General features: G+C 38.2%; 1 protein-coding gene and 1 long non-coding RNA gene across 2 annotated transcripts; both read left to right on the top strand.

Annotated features, from left to right (window-relative positions):
• The first annotated feature begins 2,227 nt into the window (after positions 1-2,227).
• LOC137086523 (uncharacterized) lies at positions 2,228-3,510 on the top strand. Its single transcript, XM_067452040.1, has 3 exons — positions 2,228-2,314; positions 2,419-2,445; positions 2,546-3,510. The coding sequence occupies exons 2-3, from the start codon at positions 2,424-2,426 to the stop codon at positions 3,508-3,510; spliced, it is 987 nt and encodes a 328-aa protein (XP_067308141.1). The 5' UTR covers positions 2,228-2,314; positions 2,419-2,423.
• A 3,201-nt stretch (positions 3,511-6,711) lies between these two features.
• Positions 6,712-7,395, top strand: LOC137083373 (uncharacterized). The gene is made up of 4 exons (XR_010906493.1): positions 6,712-6,798; positions 6,918-7,006; positions 7,148-7,250; positions 7,335-7,395. It is a non-coding gene; the product is annotated as an uncharacterized lncRNA (long non-coding RNA).
• Positions 7,396-12,544: the final 5,149 nt, after the last annotated feature.

Here is a 12,544-nt window from a genome sequence, read left to right as displayed (position 1 = left end):
CAGGAACTTTTTTACAGGAACTTTTCTCCCCCCAGACCTGCAGCTGTCTGCGTTTCGACCGCGATCTAAAGTTCCGAGAAGATTAGGCAAATTAGTCCGGTGATGTAGGACTGCGCGCGACTGCACGACTGAGGCGTTATCTAAACCGATCTGGTGTTTACGTGTGATGACTTTCAATCACAATCATTTTGTCACATGCAGTTTGTCTGCCGCATCAAAAATGTCAATGCTTTTCTCCAGCAGCTGGAATGTGTTAACTGAGGCCAAAGCAACTCTTAATGGCATTATATAAGCTATTTATTTGTTGTAAAGTGTAATAATCATCTCAGAAAAAAAAAATCTTCTGTCAGGCGCAGTTAAAGTAAAAACTGCATGTGGCAATATACGCTGTGTCATTACTCCAACATTATCTTCATAACTTACGAAATAAAAAGTTTACCCCTCAGAAAAATGAGCTTTCCTCTCTTGTCAACATGACTGTCTCATATCTCAGGTAAATCATTAACACCAGTAATGATTAGACAGTACATGTGTTTTATTGAACTAAATACATTACAATCGGCTAAAACTAATGCGCAGGTAACTTTTCTGAACATAAGCGTTCCGAATACCGGAAATACACACAAAATACCAGCGGTTCAATAGGGAACACGGATCTCTTAAAGGGGCCGCACCTCCTCCAGGTATAGTGCAGTTCTGGTGCGCTCACAGGTCCGCATGACAGCTTTCACATTACCAATTTTTCATACGAACTGTGCCCTGTTTTAAACTAAACTGCCAGTATAAAAACTGCCTTAATTCATATTATTAAAATGAGAGAAATCACTGCTCATTCTAAATTTTTGATAAACATCTGTGGCCTTTGATAGTCTTCATGTTTTGAGTATGGTTTGACTAATAATAAACGTACACTACATTTGCATAAATCATGCATATTTGTCCATACCCATGTTGATTAGAGTATTAAAAACATAAAAACATATTACTTTAAGGTACAATTAGAACTGATAAAAATGTGCGATTAAATTGCAATTCATCGCGAGTTAACTCATGACAATATGTGATATATATTATTTATTTATTTATTTATTTATTGCAATAGGTATCGACACTTGTTTGACTGAATTATGGAAGGTAAGCAAAGTCACTTTATTATTCGCTTTACGTTTTATTTTGAAAACTCTTTCACGGGGTGTCCTCAGATCTTTATTGTCAGTCAATGTAAAAAGGCCTTGATTATTAACAAAGGTCTTAATGCAGTTTGTTTTAAATGATTCACCTAAACCTAGCCCTAAAAAGTATTGAAGCTGTTGATATCTGCAGATACCCTGTTTAAAAAAGTTATTAGAATTAAATTGAAAGCAGTTTCTTTACAACTGGGATCCTTTTGCATGGCATTGTTCATAGATCATGTTAAGGTGATGAGATGTTGCAATTGACTTATGGTGATCCACATTTCAAATAATGAATGTTTTATTAGGTGTGTTCTACGTGAAGCGCCATTAAGGCCGTTACACAGGCCGATCGACAGAGACATCCAAGTACCGCGAGATTCATGCCATACATCGATCGGTCTGGGTAAAGATGCTGCAAATCAAACAAACAATCAAATAAAGTCCAAAACACACCTAGGCCTAATGGTTTTGCAGTAAAAGAGAACAAAAACACCATTGCGTGACGTAAAACGTTCATTATTGATCATGATTGGATTAAGATTGTTGTATTTATTTATATAGACTTATACTTCTTATGGCTACCAATCAATTTTGATATATTTGCAAATAAGTAGAAATGGATATATATATATATATATATATATATATATATATATATATATATATATATATATATATATATATATATATATATATATATATGCCAATCAGCCCATCATAAGTTACACTGCGTCTTCTGATTTTTTTTTACATGAAAGGCATTTGAGTTTCTCTGCGAAGAGGATTTTTTGGAACTTGGAGGTGATCATGCTTGTTGTTACTGCTCTTCTTCAGTTACAGCATCTAAATATCATTTTTCCATAAAGCATCTGAGATTTGCTGTACACTTTAAAGTGGGAGGCACAAGTAAGTAATATCTTGAGAATTAAATCTGGCAAATGTTAATAATCTATTAAATGTATAGAATGTATGTATTATTGACACATTGTCAAAACATTTTATTGTGTTTGTAGGCAAGTTCACCATACCATGCCAATGTTCAGAGAGGAAAAGTGGTAGAAGGAGCCATTGGCATTGTCCTAAGTGTGCCAAAATAAAAAATAGATCATCAGATTTCAAATCCCACTTACAAAAGCGTGGTAGGTCAACATAAACATTAAATTCATACTCTTTGTGTCTTTGACAAGTTTATAATTTACACTACATCTGTCAAATGTATTATTCCTTTTCTTTGCCACAATAGATCTGATGGTGACAGCAGGACCTTCTGGTGAGTTCACTGACAAATATAGCCCAAACAGAAGTAGAGATACAACAGTAGCTTATTACTGAAATGGTCAAAGTAAAAGTGGAGTGTGTATTTTTCTTAGATGTGGTACAACCTTCTGGGTCTACTGTAACTGACCAAGTCCAACAAGGAGCAAAGGTGTGCCATATATGTGGGCTTCATTTCAGCACCACCTCGAACTTGAAAAGACATGAAAGAGAGCAGCATGATGGACAAGAACCCATGATTTGCATTGACCCAAAAAATGGACTCTATGTGACAACGAAACATTCACATGGTGTTAGACTTCCTATACATTTACAGAAGTGTTTACCAGCTCGGCTGTATGATTGTGAAGTGGAGGAATGTCGGGACTTTATGAGCATAGCTGCCCAAAGTGGAAACCCTGGTAAAGAATGCTATCACCTAGAGAGGACTCGAAAAGCCCATGCATATATTCCACCACCAGCACTGAACAATAAGTCTGTGAAGGAGATGGCAGAAAAAGGACTCATATCAACACCAAGGCAAGAAGAATGTATGGCACTCTACCCACGTGCCTCCTCAGAGGAAGTTGACTGTGTGTTCCCAATTTTCTGGGGGAAACACAGTCTCTCTGAGGGATATATCTTCTTCTCAGTGAACACTGGTGAAAAGGAAAACTGGTGTAAGTTTGGGAGGACACTGTCAACATTCGATACCAAATCAGGTAAATGGCACAGCCAGTGTATAAGCTCAAGAAAACGAATCAGCTGTGTACATAGATACTTGTCTATGTGGTGGCTGTTCCAAAAGCATCCTCACTTGACCAAAAATTCATTGGATACCTCAAACGAGGATATTGAAGATCTTGAGGAGATGGTCAGTGGAAATTTGGGTATGCACTATCAGCCAGAGTACACACATAGTAGTGTGATCACTTTGACGAACTACTTCTGGAATTCAAAGAGAATCCCAGAGGATTTTCCACTGGATTTGACAAAAACAGAAAATCCTGTTCCAGAGAACTTGCAACACATGCAAAAGTCTATGGAATATTTTCGCAGAACAAAGGTAGGCATTCTGTAAAATGTATACACTTATATAAATTGTGCATATATAAAACGAAAAATGCCACTAAATGTGTGTTTTCATGTAGGTATTTCAGTCTATGGGAAAGGAGTGCCCAGTTTGCAGAAACATAGTTTGTTTTCAGGAGTACAATTCCGGATTTCATAACTATAACAACAGGATCTTTCTTTCCATACCCTTATGTTCTTTCCTAACAACCGGTCTTTCGGTGAGTACATACAATCGGATTGTTACAACTTTGGGACATTTTTGTACTAAATTAAACATATACAAATATATTTACAACATGTTTAAGAACATATTTTTTTGTCTGTGTTTATTGTCTGCAGAATCACATTGCTGTTGGGAGGATGTTGCACACAATTCTCATTCTGGCACTAAAGTGCCATACAACTCCCTACGGAAAGCTCTTTATCATTTCTGTGCTCTCAGACAATTTTCGTACAGCTATTTCTGTTATCGCTGTAGACATCACCCATCTGTTGTCATCGCTGACACAAACTGGAAAGTTGCGATTGAATTGCCAGGTGAGTTTCTTTAAAATGTATTTCAAAATTTCAAGCGATATTCATGACACATTCACATGCTCACTGTCACTACACTTTTTTCACAACTACCAGTCCATCTATTGAAACGTCTGGAGAACCATAACAACACTCCCCAGGAAATGGAGGTTAATGTGGCAGCAAGATGGGAGAACATGGAAAAGGAAATTGTAGCCACCGGATTCTGTGATGGTAAACATAATATTTTTTATACGTTGACAAGTGCTCTGTGATATTTTGCAACATTATTAATCTTATTACATTTAATTTGTAAAAGTAATAATTTATTACACTAATTGTAATTAAGTCAACATAGTTGAAGCCATATATGTTTACAGTACTTACATACATGCATGACATATTAATTTCATACATGACCAAGTTTTAAACTTAAACATCCCATACTTTAGATGCTTCTGGCAATCCTTTTGAAAGTTCATTGGCATACTCAGCCTTTGCTCCATGGATGGGGCAACAAACACGAATCAGCAATACCCTTTCAAAAACTGAAATTCTCAAAGGGCTATCCTATAGTCACAGGGCCAGCACCAGTCATGTTCCAAAAGAGATTGATGAGGACTATATTTTACAAGTTCTCGATTCCAAATCGGTAAAGTACAAAGTACATGATTTTCTCACTTTCACATTAACATGCAATACACTACTATCAAATATTGCATTTTTAAACACTTTTTAATGAAAATGATCATTTGATCAGCCAAAAAAGGATGAACTGATAAAGGTCTGCAATGTCCTCGGAGTGTCTGCCAGTGGCTCAATAGCTGACATGATAAACATGCTTGAGGAGCTTCTCCTTTATAAGGATGTTTATCCTAAAATGTTTGTAAAACTCAAAAAGGATGGAGGTAAGATGGGTTTTCTTACTCTATGGCATGTTTATAATTTATAGTAGGGAACAATATATTAGACATTTTCTTTTGTCAGTTTACAATATATATGTTTTTGTTTAAACTCATCTACTCTGTTCGATAAATTAAGGTAACGTGTCATATTTGTTGTAATACAGGTGGAGTGTTACACATGGGATGCACCCATGGAGTGGTCTACTATGCTTCACCTTTATGGTGGCAGGAATCCATTTGGGACCATGGATGCCCTGTTGAGTTTTAAGCACCCTCCCACAGTGTACATATGTGACATCGCTGGACGTGTTGCCAGACATGTCAACAATCATACACAGCAAAGATTTTTTAAGCCAAATGATGGGAGGGTGTGTGAGCCAACAGAGGCAAATATATCATTGGCATCCACTGGGAAGTGAGGGTACAGCTTGATTGGATCAACAATATCAAGTTGAAAACTAGACTCAACCCAGAACCCTCAACAGTGGACAAACTGTCACAACCACATCCAGAAACGGGAACATCAGACCGCTTCTCCTTTTATGATCGGTTCCACCAAAAGAACCAAAAAATGCCCAGAGGAGAAATTGCGAAGTCTAAAAGTAATCCCTGAACTGGCTTCTCTTATCAACACCTCAGAAGCTGAACAAGTAAACAGGAAGCTGTCTTCAAGCCGGTATTCTCTGTGCCAGATGAGAGATACGCACTACATGTTTTCAATACACTTGTACTTCCATCTACATAATGCCAGGAAAAACTCTGCATTTTTTAAAGAAATGCAGAAACGCGCAGATGAAAACATACACCTAGGACTACAGGGCAAACTGATGTGTGGCCAAAAAAGGTAAATTTGAAGTAATGTGTGCTGTTACACTTTTTTTTTATGATAGCTGATCTGTAATATTTACTGTGGAGTAATGTATTCATAAATAATTGCAGAAACAAACACATGACCAATGGAAGAACAGGGCAGAAAACCACACAGCCCAGCAAAAGTGGACAGTATGCCTGAGGAGGGGAAGAAGTTTTCTGTGTCAATGTTCCCCACTGAGCAGACTCACAAGGTAACTGCATTGGAATGTTCATACTACTGATAACCACAAACCAAACAAAAATAACCAATAAACTAGTGCTAACGACGTGTACTGGTAACAGTAATTCATTGTAATTTTCCAACATTAGGAAACCATCACCAAACTTTATGATGTAAAGAGGAAAGTTGATGTCATTGCAAGGATTTCTTTATATGCCATTTTGTTTATGCGGGACCTGAAATCTGTTCTCCCCCACATCTGTTGAGTGACACAAGCTCTATAGCAGTGCCTTGGCTAACTGATAATGTAAGTATAAAATGCTCTAAAGTATTATAAAAGTTGTCATATCTGTAATTTTTATGCATATGGCATCAACCCATATTACTTCACACATTTTTTCTGGGTTTGTTTAAAGGCGGTCAATTGCTGCATTGCTCAAATTGCGGAAGAGACTAAAGATGTAAGTTCCCCACAGAACGTATGACTTATATGTGAGATTTATACTTGGTTATATAAAGACTAAAACCTGTGATTTTGGCTTTCAGGTTGTGGCTTTGAACACACGTTCATTCTATGGCACAGAGACTGGCAGAGTAATGCAACTGTGTCAGATGAGCACTTGAAAGTTCTTGGGGTATTTACAAAATCGGCAGTATAAAATGCATATCTTTTTTAATGAGCATCAAGACAAATCCTTTGACATAATAGTGTCATAAATGTCTCGGAATTGAATGTTTTCAGTTTGCTTCATTTCATAATGTTTCAGAGGTCCAGAAAATACTTTTACCAAGGATTGTTGGAGCTGGAGATAACCCATAGAAAGGATGCCACTTCATTCTTTGGGTAAAAACATTTTTTTCCCCTTTGTGTTCAAGGCTGCTTTAAACTGGACCACTAGATCATATTGCAGTAGCTAATGCTTTTTCATATTTAGAAGATGTTATTGTTATTTTACTTTACAGGTTTTTGACATGACTACAAAATACATCCGAGTTTATGACAACACCAGTCAATATCTGACAATATCTAAACTCGACATGGAAATTCTGAAGTAAGGGTTTCTTACTGTAATTCTTATTTTTTACACAATATTGTATGTAATTACAAATTTTGCTGAATACATTATGATTTATAAATAATAAATTGTCAAAATTACTTTATATACCAAACTACTTGCTTTTTTCTTTTTCAGAGATGCTTTTAGAAATATTGCATCTTTGGACAATTGGACTGTGTCCAGTCCAATGCAATGGAAGAGAGATGATGGAAGGAACTGTGGCGTTTTCGTATGCACAGTGAGTTTATATACATTGATTATGTTCATGTTGTTTATATATTTTGTAATATAAAAATGTTTGATGAATGAATTTTTGGAGTAGATGAAATGGAAGCAAAAAACATTAAAATGTGCCAGGAAATGCTGCACAATGAACAGATGGGATACCTTCGTCTATACCATGCTTCATACATGATGAAAAAATCTGGAACCAGAGGTAATGCTGGGAATTTAAAAAAAAAAGTTTTACAGGGTATGCAGAGCTTAACGTTAAAATCTTTCCTAGGACTTTCCACCTGAGGTTAAAACAGCCCAGAGTGCAACACAGAGCAGCTGTATGGCCTAGGATGATGGAGTTTGCATTTACCAAAAATGTGGATCAAAGTATGTGATGATTATTTTCTTTCCATGTGATCGACAATTTTGATTAAGAAGTTACATTCATTGTTATCATTTATCTGTCTGCAGAGTAATGCACCCAGAAATCCATTCACTGGACTGGATTCAGTGTGACCTTTGCCAAAATTGGCTGCATGCAGACTGCGCTGGCACCAGTCTTGAAGCAGTCACAGAGAAAACATCATTCAGCTGTGGATGTGACACTGAGCATGTGCATTCCTTTGAGAAATATGTTATACCTTAAATTATATCATTTTCATAATAAAAGTACAATACATGTTTAAACGTTGCCTTGATTTTACAGAACATTGGCACTCTTGAAGCAGGGCTGGTTGGTTGACATTGTAATAGAGGATCATGAGATCTTGGTAAACATTACAAATTACTAAAATATTTTTTTACTACTTATATCCTTGCTGTATCATGTTGAGTGTTGTTATTCAAAACTATACAACATAGGCCGCCACCACTTAATATATGCTGTTGACTGAAAGCTTACATTTCTTACATTTGTCTTACTTTTGTATGCAACATTCCAGAAATTACACGATGGCTTGAAAAATGGAACAATACTATCCAACAGGATGTTCTTATTTGAACATCCCACATTTTCTCCAAAGCTCAAGATGAAACTCAGTAAAAAGTTTATTTTTATTTTTATGAAGAACAGGTATAATTTCATATTGTTTAACAATTTATATAGTTAAAATATTTTTTTTTATGTATTATAAGCATATATATATATATATATATATATATATATATATATATATATATATATATATATATATATATACATATTTATAGTAATATATTTATGTAAATAACAGATCATAGAAATGCATGCAAATTGCAATAAGGGAAATTGCAATTTTTCTTCTTGAAATACAGAAAAGAAATAAAAATTCATTGTTTTTTTACATATATTGCATTTTGTGTCATTTTAGGTGAGCTGTTTTAACTGTTGCAAAGCAACTACATCACTTATTTCAGATAACTATACATGGCCTCTCTAACGTAATATTACAGTATTTGCACTGAAATGTATTGTCAAATCTATTCTAAACAGGTAGATTTTAATGTCAAAATAACAAAAAAAACCCTTTCATAATCATAATTCATTTTCCTGGTCATCTTTGATTGTTTACCACAACCTAAGAAATTTTAACCAATGGGTCATGTGATAGGCGCTTTCTGTGGTTACGGGTTCTTCTAGTGAGAGAGTGGTACATATAGAGGTGACAGAACGCGTGACAGGTACATATAGAGGTGACAGAATGCGTGACAGGTACATAGAGGTGACAGAATGCGTGACAGGTACATATAGAGGTGACAGAATGCGTGCCAGGCACAAATATAGGTTACAGAATGGGTGACAGGAGCATAGATCGCGTGACAGGCACATATGGAGGTGACAGAATGCTTGACAGGCACATATAGAGGTGACAGAATGCGTGACAGGTACATATAGAGGTGACAGAATGCGTGACAGGAGCATCTAGAGGTGACAGAATGCGTGACGGGTACATAAAGAGGAGACAGTATATGTGACAGGCACATATAGAGGTGACAGAATGCGTGACAGGAGCATATAGAGTTGACAGAATGCGTGACAGGCACATATAGAGGTGACAGAATGCGTGACAGGAGCATATAGAGGTGACAGAATGCGTGACAGGAGCATATAGAGGTGACAGATAGCGTGACAGGAGCATATAGAGTTGATAGAATGCGTGAAAGGTACATATAGAGGTGACAGAATGTGTGACAGGATCATATAGAGGTGACAGAATGTGTGACAGGCACATATAGAGGTGACAAAATGTGTGACAGGCACATATAGAGGTGACAGAATGTGTGACAGGCACATATAGAGGTGACAGAATGCGTGACAGGTACATTTAGAGGTGACAGAATGTGTGACAGGCACATATAGAGGTGACAGAATGCGTGACAGGCGCATATAGAGGTGACAGATAGCGTGACAGGAGCATATAGAGGTGACAGAATGCGTGACAGGTACATATAGAGGTGACAGAATGCGTGACAGGCACATATAGAGGTAACAGAATGCGTGACAGGAGCATATAAAGGTGACAGACAGGCACATATAGAGGTGACAAAATGCGTGACAGGCACATATAGAGGCGACAGAATGCGTGACAGGAGCATATAGAGGTGACAGAATGCGTGACAGGAGCATATAGAGGTAACAGAATGCGTGACAGGAGCATATAGAGGTGACAGAATGCATGACAGGCACATATAGAGGTGACAGAATGCGTGACAGGAGCATATAGAGGTGACAGAATGCGTGACAGGCGCATATAGAGGTGACAGAGCGTGTGACAGAAGCAAATAGAGGTGACAGAATGCATGACAGGAGCATATAGAGGTGACAGAATGCGTGACAGGTGCATATAGAGGTGACAGAATGCGTGACAGGTGCATATAGAGGTGACAGAATGCGTGACAGGCACATCTAACCGGAGGAGTGACAGGCGCAAATAACGCGGACGGATAGCGTGACAGGCAAAACAAACCATCAAACTGTGACCGGAGGAGTGACAGGCGCAAATAAAGCTGACGGAACGCGTGACAGGCACATCTAACCGGGACCGGTGGAATAACAGGCGCAAATAACGCTGACAGAACGCGTGACAGACACATCAAACCGAGACCGGTGGAATAAGAGGCGCAAATAACACGCACTCGTTCTTTATACATTTTTCCATGTAAAAAGAATAATAATAAATGTGTCCAAACTATGACATAACACAAATGGAACTGTGGGAAATTTGTTGGTGACTAAAAGCATCCAATCAAAACTGTTAATTTATTTTTATTATTAGGTATTTTGAATCAAATTGCGATCAAATCGGACTGAAATTTTTTTTTATCGATGCATCGAGACAAAATGATCTCTAGGGTAATCGTCTAAAAAATGTATAAATAGATAAACAAATAAATAATAATTGTTTATCCCAGCCCTAGTAACAACAGGACAGAATAAAACATCATTAGAATAGATTAAACACTACAGAATATCAAATCAAAGCGTCCCCAACTATGCAAGCCAAAAGGCAACAGCGGCAAGGAACCCAAATTCCATCAAGCAATAATGGAGAAAAAAACCTTGAGAGAAACCAGGCTCAGTCAGGGGAACAAGTTCTCCTACAGCGAACAGCAAACAGTGCATGATTCTGATACAGACACTGCTACAGGTCCTAAGTTCATTTGCAACAGTCCATTTGTCCCATCTCGTTGAAGATTGCAGTCATCACACCGACACCGTCATCGGATGGGTTGTTGGGATCAAAGCCACCGTCCGCCATGTCTGTTAGGTCTTCACAGGAGATTATCCGGTTGGCTGAATCTCTGCTTACACATCAAGGTTGCACCGTCATTTGTCCAGGCACAGGTCCTTCTGACCGCGGGAAACCTTGGGATAAACAGACAAACTAATAATAACGTAGAGGCCATTCTTTTTGATGTAATGAGTACATCTGGAGTTATAGTGTTCCCAGTTCCGGCTGATCTAATTAATGCAGCTTAACAATCCTTTAAAGGGGGGGTGAAATGCTGTTTCATGCATACTGAGCTTTTTACACCTTTAAAGACTTGGATTCCCATCCTAAACATAGACAAAGTTTCAAAAACTAATGTTGGACGTTTGATGGAGTATTTCTGTGTTAAAAATACTCCTTCCGGTTTCTCACAAGTTTCGGCGAGTTTTTTTTCGAGTATGGGTCTACTTGACGTTAAATAGAGCGGAAGGTCCTTGTATGGGCCGTATTGGCTCTTCTCCCGGTAGGGTGCGTGCGCGCGTGACTAGAGGGAGAGAGAGGAAATGCACGCTGTAAACAGTCTCTCAGGTGCAGATCCAGTCGTCCGTGAACACTTATGACGCGCCGCGCTCCACTTTATTCCTATGGGTGACGTCGAGCGACTTCAACGCTTCAGCACAGCATTCCGGGAAGGCAGCGCTGCATTTGAACCGATTTGAACGCAGAAATGACGGGAAGCTTCACAACATCGCTTCAGTCGCGTCGCAAAGTGGATTTACACGGTCACTGCTGTCACAGGACTTCACCAAATCATACCAAAGAAGTGTGTTTTTGACAGAGCGGTCCTGCTTTGGAAGATGCCGGTGAGTAAATCAACTTCAAATGTCTCTGCTATTGGCTACCGTCGCATGAGTAAACATCAGTAAACGATACGATCGCGTGCTTCGTCATTCAAATGCGCTAACGGTTACTCCATTGTTGTTCTGTATAACGTTACACTATTCTGACTCTGACGTGCAAAACCGTTTTGCTTGCTACCTCTAAGGTCTAGTCACATACAATAGTCCATAAACCGAATCATGTCCTCATAAACTGCACACAAAGGCCCCTAAATACAGTACATACCACAGAGACGGACATCCTGATGTTGCCGTTTCTCCTGTTCAATTTATTTCAGCCTCAGATTTGATTGTGGATCATTATCTGTATTAGCTGAGATAGATGGGTTTCTCCACGCTTGAGGACGTCACCTCTTTGCACGCTTGTCATTCTTTAGCTCCGCCCACACGATACGCCTCCAGGCGCTCGGTTTTTTCCGGAAAGACTCGGTACAGCCCATATTTCTTTTATAAATATGATAAAACTAAAGACTTTTCGGAGATATGAAGGATGCAATACTACTCTATAGGTACTCAAGATTGACATGAGATTGACTGAAACTGAGTGTTTCACCCCCCCTTTAACGGATTTGAGAAAATAGATTGATAATGTGTTGTGTATGCCAGGTTAAAGAGATGTGTTTTAAGTCTAGATTTAAAATGACAGAGCGTGTCTGCTTCCCGAACCATACTAGGAAGATTATTCCAGAGTTTAGGTGCCAAATAGGAAAAGGATCTGCCACCTGCTG

Source organism: Pseudorasbora parva, chromosome 1 (genome assembly GCF_024679245.1).
Source record: "Pseudorasbora parva isolate DD20220531a chromosome 1, ASM2467924v1, whole genome shotgun sequence".
Lineage (NCBI taxonomy): Eukaryota > Metazoa > Chordata > Actinopteri > Cypriniformes > Gobionidae > Pseudorasbora > Pseudorasbora parva.
This window is presented reverse-complemented; position numbering and strand designations above follow the sequence as displayed.